General features: G+C 41.3%; 1 protein-coding gene across 6 annotated transcripts in view; it reads left to right on the top strand.

Annotated features, from left to right (window-relative positions):
• The window catches only part of ktn1 (kinectin 1), a 184,956-nt gene that overhangs the window by 95,010 nt on the left and 70,082 nt on the right, over positions 1–19,864 (top strand). For all 6 annotated transcript variants that reach the window (XM_073039890.1, XM_073039887.1, XM_073039893.1 and 3 more), the window contains 5 exons: positions 1,225–1,392; positions 1,477–1,653; positions 12,285–12,415; positions 13,946–14,068; positions 16,372–16,515. In XM_073039890.1, the coding sequence (XP_072895991.1) occupies positions 1,225–1,392; positions 1,477–1,653; positions 12,285–12,415; positions 13,946–14,068; positions 16,372–16,515 (743 nt within the window). The remainder of the gene's footprint in view (positions 1–1,224; positions 1,393–1,476; positions 1,654–12,284; positions 12,416–13,945; positions 14,069–16,371; positions 16,516–19,864) is intronic.

The raw sequence follows: 19,864 nt of genomic DNA on the forward strand, positions 1-19,864 counted from the left end.
TGCTGCGGCACTATTCCACTAGTTAGCATATCTCACTCCTGTACACCCTCTTGTCACCACCTGAGATTCTACCAACAATAAGTTGTATTGTCAGCAAATTTATAGATGGTATTTAAGCTATGCCTAGCCACACAGTCATGTGTATATAGAGAATAGAGCAGAGGGCTAATCACACCCCTGAGGTGTGGCAATGTTGATCGTCAGCGAGGAGGATATGTTACCACCAATCCACACAGACTGTGGTCTCCCGGTTAGGAAGTCAAGGATCCAGTTGCAGAGGGAGGTACAGAGGCCCAGGTTCTGCAACTCCTCAATCAGGATTGTGGGAATGACGGTATTAAATGCTGAGCTATAGTTGATGAACAGCATCCTGATGTAGGTGTTTGTATTGTTCAGGTGGTCTAAAGCCAGGTGGAGAGCTATTAAGATTGCGCCTTCAGTTGACCTATTGTGGTGATAGGCAAATTGCAATGGGTGCGGGTCCTTGCTGAGGCAGGAGTTCAGTCCAGCCATGGCCAACCTCTTAAAGCATTTCATCGCTGTTGATGTGAGTGCTACCAGGCAATAGTCATTAAGGCAGCCCACATTATTATTCTTAGGCACTGATATAACTGTTGCCTTTTTGAAGCAAGTGGGAACTTCTGCCCATAGTAGTGAGAGATTGAAAATGTCCTTGAATATTCCGGCTAGTTGGTTGGCACAGGTTTTCAGAGCCGTACCAGGTACTCCATCAGGACCTTCTGCCTTGCAAAGGTTCACTCTCTTTAAAGACAGCCTAACATCGGCCTCTGAGATGGAGGTCACTCTCCGGAGAGAGTACTCTTGTACTTTCACTTTGAGTGATTGGGTGAGCCATTAAATCACTAAAAGGAAACTTTATTGGTAACCAATATATTTTAGGTGAAGAATATTTTTAAGCTTTGATAGAAGTCAGCAGGAAAAGATCCTAATGCAGTACTTTGGGTTAGAACTGAAAAATAGAATTGACTGAAAAATTGTAGATATTATTCTAATTGAACTCTTGCTCCTGTAAATATTCCTCATTTTTGTATTTTTCCACAATATTTTGAAATGTTCAATAATTTTGAAATAATGCTGATTTGATATTTTGAGTTTAAATTCAGTTATGGTGTATTTGGGGTGTGCACCAATCAGCTTGATCAATTCTCTGCAATTTTTGTCATGTTTCATTTTAAATGCTTTATTTCAATATGAATTTTTCAGATGAACCTAGTCAGGATATGCGCAATCCTTACATAAAAGAGCACTCTGAAACTGCTCAAACAACAAGCAAAAAACAAGATCCAGTGCTTCTACCAATGGAAACTAAACCAAATGAAAGTGGACTTGTGAAACGGAAAACTATGCCAAAAAAACAAAGAATAGAGACTGGTTTGTTTATTTTTCCTGCTATTTTTAAAACACAGTTTATACATTTTCTGTGAAGTTATTTCAATCAGAAATGTTCTTTGGCAGTTTCAGCTTCAACGGAGAGTCTCCCCATGAAGTCTACAGTTTACATTCCTTTGGATAATGCTCAGGCTTGCGGTCATGCTGAAAAAAAGGAAGCTGTGGCTGATGACAAAGGACATGTGATCAGTAGTGGTATGCAGAAAATGATTGCTAAGAAACAAAGGTCTGAATGTGATAAAGGTAATTTGCTGTTTATGCTTGTCTGTAGACATTCAGTGTTTTGTGTGTGCAATTTGTTTTGGTACATGGCTGCTCTAAACGGAACAGAACTTGTAAGATTGTGTTAGTGTTAGCACTTCTGTTTGTTGACTGTTTAAGTGGTGAAACAAATTATAAACTTGTTAAAGGCAATATGACATTCATTGAGAAATTAGTCCTTTTTTGTTTTTATTCTATTTGTTAAAAATGTTCAGTGTGTCCTGTTAAATGAGTGAGAATTATGGTTAGCTCTCTGTCACTGATAATTTGTTAGTAACTTTAATACAATGTCATGAAACAAAATGGGGGGTAAAAATTCACCATAATCCAGTTGTAGGTAATCCATAGGCATGTGTTGTCCTTCTAAATGGTGCCTAACATCTTTTCTAGTCATTGCCTAATTAACAGTGTAATCCATTTTAGGCACAGTTTATCTGAGCTTAATATTTTAATTGTTAAAGCACTTCAAAAATGATTACAATAATTCTTGGAAATGCTATTTTGAACATTTTCAAATGTATGCTATACATGATACGCTTTTGTTGTCCTGATCATTCTGCTTTAATGAATAATTTTTTTCTAGGTAAAGATCACCTTGTAGTGTTTTTTCTATGTGATTATATTCTTGATCTCTAGAATATTATTTGATGGGTTGTTTTTTTTGAAAGCTGTGCTTTAAAACCCATTTAATGCTTAGAATTGCTTCCACCCTTGTGAGACTACTATAGAGTTCGGCACACCCAAACTTTATTGATCAGTAGTTTTATCTTTTTGTATTGGCGAGAATGCTGTTTTATTGATCGGCACCAAATCTTAAGCAGCTTAGCAAGTAGCACTTGTGAAGGTTTGAAGCACTCATTGCATCACATGCTTTGAGAAATCCTAAACATGTTTATAGACTGTAACAAGTCAAGATAATCCCAGTTTGGGAAAGATTCTTGACTGGTTCCATTCTTTGTGATGGTAGCTTTTGCAAAGGTGCTGTTGTCTCAAAAATGAGTACCATTAAGAAATGAATTACTATAAATGACAGATGTAAGTTAAAGTTAAGTAGTAGCTTCCAGGATTTCGGTTGGAATGTAAGAGATCTAACACTTCCTTTAGTTATTTCCTTTGTTTCCACAAGGCAGTTGGCCACATTTGGATTGTCAGCTCACTTTAATTTACAGTAGCATGCATTGGGGAATGAGTGCATAAGTTGAAAAGCATCTGGTGCTTTCCTGGTGAATGGGATGAATAAACGCTTCTCAGGGTTCCAGCTGGGTACAAGTATCAATTTATTTTTTTAAACCAACATTTCAACAGCAAATTCTGTTATCTTCATCTGGGATGACGACTGGGCATGTCTAGTTTGGTGGTATGTGTATCCCTGTCGTCTATACCTCCTGATTGGTTAGGCCTCATCCAATCAGGTTTCCACTGTCAGTGGTATCAGAACACTGCATTCTCAATGGCCATAGGATTAACTTCGGCATGAAGCTCCAATGGTTTTTGGGACCGCATGGTGAAGGAAACCATTGAAATAAAACACGAGGAAAAGAATTTTAACAGACAAAGGTCTCCCTCTAAGTAAGAATTGGAATTTGATTGTAAACAAGGTGGGACATCAGAAACCTGATTGTTTAGTCGTCATCCAATCAGGAGGAACGGATGACAAGGGTATAAATACCACCAGGCTAAACATGCTCAGGCATCATCTCCAGTGAATTTGGCAGAGTTTGTCGTTGAAACATCAGTTAAAATCAATACCTGTACCTGGCTGCAAGCCCGAGAGAATTTATTAGAGTGCATAAATTGTTTGACAACCACATGGAATACCCAGAAGATTTTTTTTTTGTGCCTATTATGCAAAAATAAACTTGGAGATGCCACACTAGTGAGGTGGTTATCATGACTCTATTACAGCTCAGAGCCTCAGAGTTTGGTGTTTAATTCCGGTGTCTTCTATACAAGTTTGTGTTTGTGGATTTCCTCCCACAGTCCAAAGACATGGTGGTTAGTAGGTTAGTTGCAGACATCCCACCTGTCCCGGAAGTTCCAGGAGTCTCCCGCATATTGATAGCGGCTCCCTGACGCCCGCAAATTATATACAATATCCCAGAAATCAATATTATTTTTAAGAGGGAAGGAGGGAGGTAGCGAGAGAGTGACAGATAGAGCATCCTGATTGGTCTCTTTGTGCTAAGTAGACCTCTCTTTCATTGTCCATCAGTTCAGTTTAGTGTCCTGCAGTGCCATGGCAGAGTGTTCCAAAAAAATGAAATATAAAACATACTTCACCCCAGACTACACTAAAGCGTACCCCTGCCTAATAGGGGTCAAAAATAATGACAGTTTTGCTTGCTGCACTGTTTGCAACTTTGGCAGAGAGATTTCCAAATGTGATCAAGGCAAATGCAAGAGAACAGCTGTACTTGGAAGTCCTGGATTATGTCTTAACTAACCTAGAAGGACTGGTGCTAAACTACAAAAGTTTGCCAGTTGATGAGTTCTGGGGGAAGCTTTTCAAAGTAAAATCTGTGAGCACAGGTCAGTTGAGATTCGAAGAGCTCTGCCAGTTGATGAAGCTGCTTTTGGTGCTGCCAAATTCTAATTGTGATGTAGAAAGGGAATTCAGCATGGTGAGTCACATTAAGACAGAATTCAGAAGTCAGCTGTTTCACAAAACACTTGTGAATCTGATGTCTTACAAAATTAACAAATTCATTGACACAGACTGCCATGAGTTTGAGACTTCTGGCAAAATGCTCAAATCTGCCAAGCAAGCCACATCACAGTACAAGGAAAGTTTGCAAAAGAAATAGAAAAGTTATTTGTATTAGCATTTAGCCATTTACATTGAGACTGCCAACAAAATACTTAACAAGGAATGAATATATATACATATATAGTTTCAATATGTGATCAAATAAACTCTTGTGTCCTTTCACAATCAAATGTCCTGTATACATACACCTTTGGAGGTTGACCGGGGGGGGTGCTACCTCCCTGAAGTGAGTTTTTGCAAGGTGTGATGTCTGTAATCGGCTATTGTAAATTGTCCTGTGATTTGGTGACAGCTAAAATAGATGGGTTGCTGGGCGGTGTGGCTCATTGGGCCAGAAGGGCCTGTGCCATGCTGTATCTCTAATAAAATAAAATAATTCTAAATCTCCTGCACTAACTAATTTGATTCTTTTGTTCCAGTGTGTGCTGGGAGATGCCTGCAATTCCACCAGTCCTCCCTGGGAGCTGAATTTTGTCACGGAGCAGTGGTGGGGTGGCTTGAGCTAGCTGAGTGGTAAATTGTTCAGAACCTGATGAGCTTGTTGACTGAGGGAGAATGTGTACTGTGCTTGCTCAGTACAATTCAAGAGAATAGTGTTTTCATTTGGAAGAGTGAATTTGTGAGCTATTCATTACAGACGGACAGACATACTTTATTGATCCTGAGGGAAATTGGGTTTCGTTACAGTCGTACTAACCAAGAATAGTGTAGAAATATAGCAATATAAAACCTTAAATAATTAAATAATAATAAGTTAGTTATGCCAAGTGGAAATAAGTCCAGGACCAGCCTATTGGCTCAGGGTGTCTGACACTCCGAGGGAGGAGTTGTAAAGTTTGATGGCCACAGGCAGGAATGACTTCCTGTGATGCTCGGTGTTGCATCTCGGTGGAATGAGTCTCTGGCTGAATGTACTCCTGTGCCTAACCAGTACATTATGGAGTGGATGGGAGACATTGTCCAAGATGGCATGCAACTTGGACAGCATCCTCTTTTCAGACACCACCGTCAGAGAGTCCAGTTCCACCCCCACAACATCACTGGCCTTACAAATGAGTTTGTTGATTCTGTTGGTGTCTGCTACCCTCAGCCTGCTGCCCCAGCACACAACAGCAAACATGATAGCACTGGCCACCACAGACTCGTAGAACATCCTCAGCATCATCCGGCAGTTGTTAAAGGACCTCAGTCTCCTCAGGAAATAGAGACAGCTCTGACCCTTCTTGTAGACAGCCTCAGTGTTCTTTGACCGGTCCAGTTTATCCTCAATTCGTATCCCCAGGTGTTTGTAATCCTCCACCATGTCCACACTGACCCCTTGGATGGAAGCAGGGGTCACCGGTGCCTTGGCCCTCCTCAGGTCCACCACCAGCTCCTTAGTCTTTTTCACATTAAGCTGCAGATGATTCTGCTCACACCATGTGACAGTTTCCCACCATAGCCCTGTACTCAGCCTCATCCAACTATGGCAGAGTCATCAGAAAACTTCTGAAGATGGCAAGACTCTGTTGCAGTAGTTGACATCCGAGGTGTAGATGGTGAAGAGAAAGAGAGACAGGACAGTCCCCTATGGAGCCCCAGTGCTGCTGACCACTCTGACACACAGTTTTGCAAGCGCACGTACTGTGGTCTGCCAGTCAGGTAATCAATAATCCATGACACCAGGGAAGCATCCACCTACATCACTGTCAGCTTCTCACCCAGCAGAGCAGGGCGGATGGTACTGAACACACTGGAGAAGTCAAAAAACATGACCTTCACAGTGTTCGCCGGCTTGTCCAGGTGGGCATAGACACGGTTCAGCAGGTAGAAGATGGCATCCTCAACTCCTAGTCGGGGCTGGTAGGCGAACTGGAGGGGGTCTAAGTGTGACCTAACCATAGGCCGGAGCTGCTCTAGAACAAGTCTCTCCAAGGTCTTCATGATGTGGGAGGTCAATGCCACAGGTCTGTAGTCATTAGAGCCACTGGGGCACGGCGTCTTCGATACAGGAACGAGGCAGGATGTCTTCCACAGCACAGGAACCCTCTGGAGACTCAGGCTCAGGTTGAAGACATGGTGAAGTACTCCACATAGCTGGGGGGCACAGGCTTTGAGCACCCTGGGGCTGACACCATCCGGGCCTGCAGCCTTGCTTGGGTGGAGACGTTTCAGCTGTCTTCTCACCTGTTCAGCTGTGAAGCCCACCATGGTGGTTTCAGGTGTGGGAGGGGTGTAGTCACAAGAGCAGAGTGGGGGGCTGTGAGGAGGGGTAGGAGGGGAGAGTGGAGTATATGTTGGTTGGGGGCTGACAACAGATGAATCGTGGGGGATGGGCAGGGGCCACAGTGCCAAATCTGTTGAAGAACAGGTTAAGTTCATTGGCCCTGTCCACACTGCCTTCAGCTCCTCTGTTGCTAGTTTGCTGGAACCCAGTGATGGTCCTCATCCCACTCCAGACCTCTCTCATGTTGTTCTGCTGGAGTTTCCACTCAAGCTTCCTCCTATACCTGTCTTTAGCCTCCCTGATCTTGGCTTTCAGGTATTGTATTGTCCTCAGCTCCTCCCTATTTCCATCTCTAAATGCCCTCTTTTTAGCGTTCAGGATGTCCTTAATGTCCTTTGTTACCCATGGCTTGTGATTTGAATAACAAAGGACAGTTCTTGCCGGAATATTGCAGTCCACACAGAAGTTGATGTAACCAGTGACGCACTCTGTGAGCCATGTGGCTCAGAGTGCCTGCCAGTCTGTCACCTCAAAACAACCCTGGAGTGCCAGGGTTGTGAATGAGGACAAAATCATCTTGATGCCCAGTTGTCAAGCTATTGTAGTAATATCTACATTTTTTGTAGGCCTAACCCATGCTAAGCCTGTTGAAGTCTCCAATGTGCTTGAGTCGGTATCGTAGAGTCTTTGTTGAGAATTGTGGGCAGATATAATCCAAAAAGAAACAACCTGGAGAGCACCACAAATTGGTGGATATCAATTGGGCATGTAGTTTGGAATAAGTCACATCTTCCAATTTTGTGGATGTGTAATCTTGACAACACTTAGACAGGAAGAAGACAGAATAGGCTTCATTTGGCAGTCGGGATATTGGTTGTTAAGTTGCAAGTTTGAAAATGTGGGCTAGCTGTGGAATTGCACAGGTTCTGGTTTTGGTGGCGATGGGATGGTAAATTCTTTAACAGCTTGTACAACTCGATTCAATTGGCGGAATCATTAGTTTCCTCTGAATGGGCAGGTACTGAGCCCTGATCCTGTCACCCATTGTTCATTGTTTTAAGACAGTTGTACCCAACAAACCAGTGAAGGCGATTTACTCAACAGATTTAAGCCTACAAATGATTGGCATTGATTATCGTCTATAGTGCTGCTGTATTGTTGTTTGGAGAAGACTTAGTGGCAGAAATTAACTTTAATGTCATCAATCCTAAATCATGCTACCTGCTAATGGCTTGAAAAAATTAAAGGTTAGATTTATTTGTCACATGTACATGAAACTTGCATTGAAATGTGTTTTTTGTGTCAATGACCAACGCAGTCAGAGGATGTGCTGGGGGCAGTTTACAAACTGTCAGCATAGCTTGCCCACAACTTGCTGACCCAAACTCCAGATCTTTGGAATGTGGAAAGAAACCAGAACACCTGAGGAAATTCATGCTCTCATGGGGAGAACATACTAACTCCTTACAGACAGCAGTGGGAATTGAACCCCAATCTTCTGATCACTGGTGTTATTGAACGTTATGCTAATTGCTACACTACAATACTGCCCTTTGATGAATAGGCAATGGCAGGGTTGTATTTGTGGTTACTGGTGGCACAGATCCTAATTTGACAATGTACAGCTTGCATAAAGTATAGTGAAATACAACACGTTTTATTTGTGCATTGCGAAATATTCTAAGACTTATTGTTCATTTAGCAAGTAGATCAGTGGAGGTGTAAAAAAAAAAGACCTTGGTACAGAATGATTTTGACTTTCGGAGTCCTAAAGTTAATCTGGCTCTGGCTTATGGCTAGCAGTTAGCTGGCATTCTTTCGGGAGGGATCACTGCTGTATACTGTGGCTGTGCCCTGCAGTGTTGTCATACAGAATATGCTAGACATCAGCTAGTGTCTCTGAACGCCTGCTCCTACGTCTTAAATTTATTCCTGATTACACTGATCTCTCAGCTTTATGCTTTCTATATTTGATGCATCAAATGTGGCACCAACCTTTACTAAAATAAAGTTTTTTTTCCCCACTTCACTCTGTTTAAATTAAAAGTATTAACATGTTGTAAGAGAATTATTATTAATTTCTTGTTAAATATTTTCTAGCTGTTTCTAAAGCTCTCTTCATATCTAGACATTGAGGAATAATACGTGGCTTAGAATATTTCAGTGTTATTTATAAAACAAATTGTATCTCAATATACTCCGTAGACAGGGCCATAGTGTCTGTTGCCCTTGATGTCATTAGCACTTCCAAGCTTCTCAGTCTTGCAGAACAGCTGCAGCAATGAGGTGGGCAGGACAATCAATTTTACCAGACAATTTTGCTTTTGTGCTTTCCAAATTGGCGCAGACTGAAGTACAATCAGTAGACTCTGACTCTTAGCTATTTTAAGGAAGAATGTTAAATTAATACCATTTTTAGAACCTAAATACATTTTCTGATTAGAAAGATTAATTTGTAGGCTTAGAAAGTCAACTCTATTTTACCAGCTATCCATTCACAAGTAGTGTTCAAGTCGAGATTTGCTGAGTATACTTCAGCCTAGATTATGAGTAAATTCAACTATCTTGCAGGTGTAGTGTGCTGTGGTTAGAGTTGTCATGCTTAAAAGATAACAAAATGCATATGCAAATTCCTTTATTAGTCCATTTGTAATCTGCTGTACTAAACTTTCCTTTTCACACAGTTGTGGAAAATGTTCATAATTCTGATTAGTTATACTTGTGGCTTTCTGGAAGTTAATTGACACTGCAGTGCATCTGGTCGTAATCCATAGATACAAGGAAATTTCACTTTCCTCTTGTGCCCACAGATTTGCATGAGTGTGGACAGGTATTTAGATACCAGATATAATCAGATACCACTGGGTGCATGTTTGTGGTCTTCTGTTGTTGCAGCCCATCCACTGAAAGGTTCAACAGATAAAAAACATAAAATGCTGGCAGAACTCAGCATGCCAGACAGCATCTATGGGAGGAAATAATAACAACGTTTCGGGCCGAAACCCTTCATCAGGAGTGAAGTAACATGGGATAGTCGAGGGGGGATAAGAAATGGGGGGAGGGATAAAGTAGAGTGCTGGGAAGTGATAGGCTGGAGGGAAATGGGCTAGGGGGAAGGTGGAGAATTATGGGAAATAAAAGAGAAAGAAAGGTAAGGCTGTGGGTAGAGATTATAGTGACGGGGGGAAAAGAGAGAGAAAGAGAACCAGACTAAAATAATAGATAGGGATGGGGGTAAGGGTGGGGGGCAGGGGTATCAACGGAGGTCAGTGAGTTGGATGTTCATGCTGGCAGGAAGGAGGCTACCTAGGCGGGAGATAAGGTATTGCTCCATCGACCTGCGTGTGGCCTCATCTTGACGGTAGAGGAGGCCATGGACAGACATGTCAGAGTGGGAGTGGTCTGTGGAATTGAAGTGTGTGGCCACAGGGAGATCCCGCCACTCCTGGAGGACCGAGCGCCGGTGTTCGGCGAAAAGGTCTCCCAGTCTGTGGCGGGTCTCCCCAATGTATAAATGGCCACATCAGGAGCACCAGATACAGTATATCACCCCAGTTGACTCGCAGGTGAAGTGGTGCCTCACCTGAAAGTACTGTCTGGGGCCTGGGATGGTGGTGAGGGAAGAAGTGTGGGGGCAGGTATAGCATTTCTTCCGTTTGCAGGGATGAGTGCCCGGAGGGAGGTCCGTGGGGAGTGATGGGGGGGATGAATGGACAAGGGAGTCGCGTAGGGAGCGATCCCTGCGGAAAGCTGAGAGTGGGGGGGGAGGGGAAGATGTGGTTGGTGGTGGGATCATGTAGGAGGTGGCGGAAGTTACGGAGGATTATACGTTGGATCTGTAGGCTGGTAGGATGATAGGGGAGGACCGGGGGACTCTATCCCTGGTGGGCTGGCGGGGGGATGGGGTGAGGGCAGAGGTACATGAAATACGGGAGACACGATGGAGGGCAGAGTTGATAGTGGACGAAGGGAAGCCCCTTTCTTTAAAAAAGGAAGACATCTCTTTTGTCCTAGAATGAAAGGCCTCATCCTGAGAGCAGATGCGGCGGAGGCGGAGGAATTGAGAGACAGGGATAGCATTTTTGCAGGAGACGGGGTGGGAGGAGGAATAGTCTAGGTAGCTGTGGGAGTTGGTGAGTTTGTAGTAGACGTCGGTGGATAGGCTGTCTCCAGAGATAGAAACAGAAAGATCTAGAAAGGGGAGGGAGGTGTCGGAAATAGACCAGGTGAATTTGAGGGCGGGGTGAAAGTTGGAGGCGAAGATAATGAAGTCGACGAGCTCAGCATGCGTGCAGGAAGCAGCGCAGATGCAGTCGTCGATATAACGCAAGAAAAGAGGAGGACAGATACCGGTGTAGGCTTGGAACATAGATTGCTCCACATGGCCGACAAAAAGGCAGGCAGAGCTGGGACCCATGCGGGTGCCCAAGGCTACACCTTTAGTTAGGAGGAAGTGGGAGGAGCCAAAGGAGAAATTGTTAAGGGTGAGGACTAATTCCGCGAGGCGGAGAAGAGTGGTGGTAGAAGGTGACTGGGTGGGTCTGGAATCCAGGAAGAAACGGAGAGCTTGGAGACCTTCCTGGTTCAACAGGTTGTGTGTTCAGAGATGTTCTTCTGCACATGTGATTATATGAGTTATTATTAACCTTCTGTCATCTTGAACCAGTTTGGCCATTGTCCTCTGTTCTCCCTCATTAACAAGGTGTTTTTGCCCACAGAAATGCAACACACTGGAAGTTTTTTGTTTGTCACACCATTTTCTGTAAATTCTAGAGACTATTGAGTGTGAAAATCCCAGGAGATCAGCGGTTTGAGTTACTCAAACCGTCAACAATTATTTTATGGTCAAACTCACTTTGATTACATTTCTTACCCATTCTGATGTTAAGTCTGAACAACAACTGAACCTCTTGACTACTTCTGCATGCTTTATGCATTGAGTTGCTGCCACGTGATTGGCTGATTAGATACTTGCATTAACAAGCAGGTATGCAGGTGTACCTAATAAAGGGGCGACTGAGTGTATGTGGATAAGAAATTTGATTACGAGAATTGCTGCCGGTTTAACTCTGCTGTGTCAAACTTCTCTGGATCTGTTTAGCAGATGGAAGGTGTACTTTCACTTATGATAGAAATCTATGTACATCTGAATGCAAGCTCTTACTGTCTCGTTGCACTTATTTTAGTTGCTCAGAGGTCAATTGGGGGCTGCACTTTAGAATTTTAAAATATTTCTGTGAATTGGAATAGGCGCATGAGTGGAGCAGAATAAATAACTATGGCTTTCATTTGGCTTGTGATCTTTTTAATCTTGCTTTGCTGAATGCAGTTTCCCAGCAGGAATGCCTTGGATAACTCTAGTGCAGTTAAGCTACCAAAAAAACAATATAACCTGGTGACACTCTCCCCACCCCCACCCTCCCAATAAAAACATGCTGGATGGCATTTCAGCTTTGTGACAGTTGCCCAGAATAATTTGTAGCTAGTTTTTGGAATTTGTTTCTTCAATGTAATGAATATTAGAATTTTAGTTTCATGGAATCTTCCAGAAAGTATACATTTAAATATTCATAGAAGGCAGATAATGTACTGAATGACTTTTTATTATCTTGATGCTGATTATATTAACTTCCTTTTCAGAAAATGCAGATATAAAATTTAAAGATTTTCTCTCTACTTTGAAAACTATGACATTCACTGAGGAGGAGGCCCTCTATGTTGCTGAGATTCTAAAAGATAAGGCTGTGGTGATTCAGGATATTTGGCAGAAAGTAAGTGTTTATTTATTGAGTAAAATAATTATGAAGCATGAGGCACACCATCTGGCCAAATGTGTTTCAACTAATAATACACTCAACAGATCTTCTAATGGTGCGTTTAAGCTATACTTCGAAGCAGTCACTTGAATTTGTTAGCTTGTTTTTATTTGTTTGCATGCTGCTTATTGTTTTAGTGCATAAATATTCCGGAAGACAGGTTTCAGTTTCTGTAATCTTTCTTGAGAAAAATCACTTCTTTTTTGCATTAGTCATGTTTCTCTTCATACCCTTCTCAGTACATTTTATGTGGTGAATGGTGACAAATACTGAAAATGGTATAACATTTATTAGAAGTTCACCTGAAATTCTGTAAGTATGTAAATCAGGTTACAGGGAAACTGTAAGAATTATGTACCAGATTGTTTGTGCCGGTTTTAAGTCAACTACCCTTGTTATATTTAATTTATCCAGTCCTTCCTTCACATTGAATTTCATGATTAGGAAATATTTTCATTCTTCCCTTTTGCTTGGTGTGTTCAATAAAATCTACACCAATTAAATTAATACAGACAGGATAACAGTTCCAAATAGCAAGTGATTTATTTATTCCACAATTGAAATTTTTCCTTAATTAACTTTGTTTCAAAGGTAATTTCTTATATAAATATGTATACTATATACAACTTTGAGATTTGTCTCCTTACAAGCAGCCACAAAACAAAGAAATCAAATACAGCCCATTTTTTTTATATTTAAAAAAAGACCTTCAAACACCCAATGTGCAGGGGGGTGGGAAATAAATTGTGCAAACAATAAAAGTAAGCAAATGACATTTGAATTTGAAGTATACTGCCACAAAGCCAGCCACAGCTGATCCAGGAGCCTGTTAGTTGTAGGTCACAGTGTTAGTTCAGCACAGAGATGAGTAAACCTTGCAAGCATTAGGTCACAGCCGACCCTGACACCTGACCTTTTCAGTCTGGCCCAGCACATAAATCAAATGCTGTCTTGTTCCTTGCTGTAGGCCCATCACATCAATCCTGCCTCTCCTCAGATCTTCCACTTTGAGTTGTCTCCAAATATTGGGTTGCTCCCCATCTCAGGCCCTGGTCCCGCCATCTTGATTCAGCCTGTACACACCACGCCACAACTGTCCTGCACCTTCGAAACTTCAGTTCACACTACAAAAACGCAAGGTCATACAGGCAGTTCAAAAGCTCAGTTCTGAAAGTGAAATAGCAGGTTATTGATTGCAGTGATAGTTTACTAGAAAAAGTGATTAACAAAGTGATTCATGGTTGTTTTTGCTGCCAGCAACTCATCGCTGTGCTTCACCAGTGCCATGTTAAACCAGAAACACTTGTAGGACACAAACATTTGGATATGCAAGAAAGGGTTCAGAAATCATGTTCGTGGAAGATTAAATGACTTGTCTTTACTTTGAACATTCCTTTGTGCTTTATTCAGTTTTGGTTTCATTGTAAAAGCATTTCTTGTAAAGGAACGTAGCACTTATCTATTGATATTCATGTTCTTCTCTAGCCTGGAGTAAAATGTGACCCAGTTCCTAGTTTACAGCAGCAATTACAAGATAAAGAAAAATTGCTTAGAGCTCTTCAAGATGAAGTTGCGCTTGCAAATGACAAGTGCAAGCAATTAAACCAGGTAGTGCTTTTTTAATAAAATGTTAAGACTATGATTTGTGTATGGCATTGTAACAGGCAAATTTGCCTTGATACCTGATGCTTATGTAAACTTAGTCATTTAGAGATCAAAATGTAAACTTATTAATTTAAAGATCAAATTCTCTCTTACTATTTCAATATAATAGTGGGAAAATGGTTTCTGGGCTAAAACAGAAAACACTGCAAATAGCTCAGTGGGTCAGACTGTATCTGTGGGAAGGGGGGAACCTCAATATTTGGGGTTAAACAATTTGTTAGAACAGTTGTTTTATTCGATTTTCAGACTCCACACTGTCTATATTTTTGTGAGTTTGCATGTGGAAAATAATTAACTCTGACTAGCATAGTTTCTGGGCAGAATTGGCATCAGATATATTTTTTGTTACACAAGCCTTGAGAAGGTTTGAAGCGGTTGGATACATTTCTAGTAATTTACAAAACAAATGATAGCGGGCTTCATTTGAAGCACCTCAATTGGAGCTTAGTTGAGCAGACAAAATAGAGATGAGTTTTCATATGAGTGATATTTAGGTGGTAGTTTATTCAAGGGCCCTTGGAGACTTGCCATTGTGTCAGTATTGGTGATTAACAGGGATCTTAAGAACACATAAAAGCATGATTATCTTTTTAAAATGGTATTTGGGAAAGTTTAAAAAAAAATGTATTAATCATTTTTAATTGATCCTTTTTTGTTAGAGAATTGCCAACAGTTATTAAGTTGAACCACATATTCTCTAAAGCAGTCCATTATGACATAGCCAAAAAAACCCCGTCATACCATTTTATCGTGCTCTTAAAATTATGTCTAACTCTTAAGCAGAAATTATGACCATTATTTACATAAAATACATCTGTAGCATCATAGAGCTCTGCAGAACAGAAACAGGTTATTTGGCCCATCTTGTTACTGCCAAACTCTTACCCTGCCAACCCTATCAACCTGCACTTAGACCCATAGTCCTATAAACCCCTCCCATTCATGTACTTATCCAAACATCTGTCAAATAATCCACATTCTGCTGGCAATTTGTTCCACACTTGCACTCCCATCCAAATGAAGAAATTCTCCCTCAGGTTCCCCTTAAATATTTCACCTTTCTATCTACCTATGACACAAATTTCAAGGAATTGTGGATCTGTATTCCCAGATTCTTTTGTTCTACAATGCCACTCAGTGCCTACTGCCTCAGTATTCCTAAACTGGTTTGCCCTCCCAACATGCAACACCTCACATTTGCCGGCTTTAAATTCCATCTATCATTTTTTCTCCCTGCCAATTTTTCCAGCTGCTCCTGATGCCACTGCAAGCTTTGATAGCCATACTTGCTGTCCTCTGCACCCTAATCTTGGTATCATCTGCAAATGTTCTGATCCAGATTACCACACTGTCATCTAAATCATTAATATAGATGGTCAACAACAATGGACAAAGCCCTGATTGCTGTAATGCACCCCTGATAATAGGCCTCCAATGAGAAGCAACCATTAACCACCACTGGCTTCTCCTGCTAAGCTGGTGTTGAATCCCATTTACTACTTTATCTTGCATTCTAAACAACAGTACTTCAGATTCGTTTATCTGATGCTAATTTGTCTAGAATATTTAGGAAGCCATTGGGAAACTTAATTCAGATTGGAGATGTAAAAGAATAGCTTCATAAAGACAAGAACCCAGAAAATATATCAGTGGTAACATCTATAGTATGCTAAATTTTAAAAAGTCTAGAAGGAGGGGGCATTCAAAGGCAGAATGCTGATGAGGCTAAAAGCATTTTCATGATTAAATGAGAGAGATTGGAAATGTTACACTATAATTTGTATGCAACCAAGACAGTTACAACAGGAAAGCATTAGAGTTAATGTTGTTCCGTTGTTTAAGAAAGACTGTAAGAATAGGCCTGGAAATTATAGACCAATGACCCTGATGTAAGTAGTGGGTGTCTCATTGAAAGGTATTCCAAGGGACCCAGATACAAGTATTTGGATAGACCGGGATGATTAGATATAGTCCACATAGCTTTGGGCATGGTAAGTTGTGTCTAACCAATCTTATACAGTGTTTCAAGGAGTTACCATGAAAATTGATTTGTTTACTTGAATGTTTAGGGTTGTCTTGAAGGAGTGACTATTGTGGAAAAACTTTGATGGTTTGGATTTGAACTCTAATAATTGCTACTTGTGCGGCCTTCCCTATCAATCAGAGAAAATACCATTGATATCATTGGCAGTACTGATGCAGATTTTTCTGTCTTGTTTTAACTATGGTTTTGGTAATTATTTTAGGAGTTGGTGACAGAAAAGCAGAAAGCTAATGTAGTTGAGACCAAATTAAGGGAACAGCGCAGTACTCTTGAAAAAGAACTGGGAGCTCTGCAAAACAAGCTGCAGGTCAGCTACCAAGACCATATGAATGAAACTCAAATGCAGGTAAGTCAAATTCCCATTAGGATCTCTAATTAATGGGTTTTTGCAAATTTGAATTGTCACTAAAGTACATGCTTGAGTTTATCATTTTCACTCTTAAACTTGTTTAAAGAGTCCAGCTCAGTTTGGAGGGTCTAAAATGAGCGTGTGTTTCTCAGCAGGGAGAGTTTATTACAGACTTATTTTCCACGATGAATAACCCTGTTATGGATCACTTTTTCTGAAACATTCCCACCATTGAAGTTCAACTAACTTGCTCATTTGTAGGGCTATTCCTTGTTTCTTTTTGCTGAATAAATGAGTATTGTTCACCTCTGCAGTTCTTTGCACTAACCTCTTGGAGAGCACTGAAAAGTTATAGTCAATGCCCCTAAGATTTATTGACTAGGTAACCCTGCTGAGAGCCCCTGTATGACATTACATATACCTGTTTTCAGCTCTTGGGTGCAAAGGACTACAGTGCTGGGGTAAAAATTCTGATCTCCAATATTTCATTTTGGGTGGCAACAGGGCCTCTATTGGTGCTGGCTATAAAAACAGCGAGTGTTTTAATGTCTTGTAAATATTTATAACAATAAATAAAATTAAATACTATATCATAGGTAGAAAGTTCTCTTCTTGGAGGTGAAATTCCTTCTTGCGTCATCCTCAAACAGCCATCCCTTTGTCCCCAGGTGTGGTTCTGGTTTAAGGCCATCAGACAGAAGAGCAGATTTAAGCCATTCCACCCATAGAATCTGCTACACCTCCCAATTCCACTCTCCTGCCTTCTCTCCATAATCTTTGAAACCTTAACTAATCAAGAACCTGTCAACCTCCACTTTAAATATACTCAATCACCTGGTTTCCAAAGCTATCTGTGGCAATAATATCCACATAATCACCACCCTCTGGCTACAGAAATTACTTTTCAACTTTGTTCTAAATAGATATCCCTCTAGTCTGAGGCAGTGCCCTCTGGACCTAGACTTCCCTACTACAGGAAACATCTGTTCCACATTCACTCTAGATTGACCTTTCAATATTCAATAGGGTTCAATGAGATCTCCTCCTAATGCTCTCCCCCCCCCCCCCCCCCCATTCTTTTGAACTTCAGTGAGTACAGACCCGGAGCCATCAAATGCTCCTCGTACATTACCCCTTTTGTTCCCAGAATCATTCTCATGAACCTCCTCTATCCTCTGCAAAGACAGTACATATTTAGATAAGGTGCCCAAAACTGCTGTCAAAACTCCCAAGTGTGGTCTGATCAATGATTTATAAAGTATAAGCATTACATACTTGCTTTTATATTCTAGTCCTCTTGAAACAAATGCTAACATTGCGTTTGCCTTTTTTTTAACCTTCGACTCAACCTACAAGTTAACCTTCAGGGAATCCTGCGCATGGACTCCCATGTCCCTCTGCACCTCAGATTTTTTTTTTGAACTTCTCTCCTTCACTTCATTCCATCTGTTATTTCTTTGTCCATTCTCCCAATCTAAGTCCATCTCCAAATTCCCTGCTTCCTCAACACTACCTGTCACTCCACTGACTGTGGTATTCTCTGCAATCTTTGCCACAAAGCCATCAATTCTGTCATCTAAATCATTGAAGTATAACTTGAAAAGAAAGAGTCCCAATACTAACCCCTTTAGAACACCACTAGTTACTGGCAGCCAACCAGAAAAGTACTCTGCTCTGGCTGCCTATTCGCTTTCCCTTTTCTGACAGTCACCCAGGTACCTGCCTCCTGCAACTTGGTGACTACCTCCCTGTTGTTTCTATCTATCACCTCATTCTTCCATTTGATCCGAAGGTCATCAAGCTGCAGCTCCAGTTTCTTAACACAGTGGGTTCTGCCCTTCAAGGAATCCTTAGTAAAAAAAAAAGAAGCAACACAGATTTCTCAACAGGCAGAAGTGGCTAATGTTACAGAGGTCATCTCCCATTTTTCTAAATAAATAGATAAATCTCTGGAGAGTAAAGGACCAATCTACATGATCTTTCCTTACAAGATGATTTCTTCATTTGGCATTCAATTTAGCAAACTGCTGTATTGTCTCCAAGCATCTCTTCAAGAATCTTTGTCTTTGTGTAACATTGAGAAACATTGGCATTTATAAATGGTAACTCAGCGTGTTACTCAACACCAAGAACTGTATGCAATCATTCTGGAATAAGAATATTTTTTTCAAAATGGCTTGTCTCCAGCATGAACATTCTCCTGTGACCAAGGGCCTTGTATGCCTGCTGTTTATTGACACTCAATATGAACATATGTCAGAAACTGGTGGGGAAACTGCCCTTGCTGGGTCTCAACAACTCTTTCTGCAGTTGGATGCTGGACTTCTTAACAGTAAGGCCACAGTCAGTATGTGTGTGCAGCAATGTCTCTGGTCCCATTACGCTGAGCACTGGCACCTCCCCCCCCCCCCAATCTGTGTGCTCAGCTTGCTGCTGGTCACTCTGCTGACACATGACTATGTCACAGGATCCAGCTCAAACTGCGTCATCAAATTTGTGATTGACACAACAGTGGTTGGCCTCATCAAGAACAATGACAGGATGGAGTATAGAGAAGAAGTGAAGTGGGTGGTGGATTGGTGTGAGAGGAACAACCTAAACCTGAACGTGGAGAAGACAAAGGAAATCATTGTGGACTTTGGGAAGGTACTGATGAAATATCACCCTCTGTGAATACATGACTCCTCTGTAGAGAGTGTTAAGTGTACCAAGTTCATGGATGACCTCACCTGGTCCCTTCATATCACCTTCCTGAACAAGAAGGCACAGCAACACCTCCACTTACTAAGAAGATTGAGGCAACCAAGGGCCCCCCCCCCCCCAAACATCTTAACTGCATTTTACAGGAGTACCATTGAGAGTGTCTGACAAGTTGCATCTCCATCTAGTATGGGAACAGTCAAGCATTGGATCAGAAGGGCTGTGAGAACAGCTAAGAGGATCATAGGGGTCTCTCTATCATCCATTGTGGATGTTTATCAGGAGCACTACATATGCAGGACCCCTAGTGTTGTTAAGGATCCCATCCATCCATCAAACATCCTCTTTGACTTTCTACCATCAGGAAGGGGACTACGATGCATAACCCAACAACTGTGTGATTCATCTGTAGATTTTGTCCTTGACTTCATAAGTTATTGCGTATTATGTGTACTGCTATGCTTCACAGTCTGGTTCGAAGAAACTTTGTCTCATTTCTATATACATTATATAGTTATATATTATACATTATATGCATGTATACAATTAAATGACAATTAAATGCATGTTAAAGCATGTTTAAATACAGTTAAATGCATGTATACAGTTAAATGACTGCTTGAAATGAACATGTCAGTAGTTGTGC

Source organism: Hemitrygon akajei, chromosome 3 (assembly GCF_048418815.1).
Source record: "Hemitrygon akajei chromosome 3, sHemAka1.3, whole genome shotgun sequence".
In the NCBI taxonomy this organism is placed as follows: domain Eukaryota; kingdom Metazoa; phylum Chordata; class Chondrichthyes; order Myliobatiformes; family Dasyatidae; genus Hemitrygon; species Hemitrygon akajei.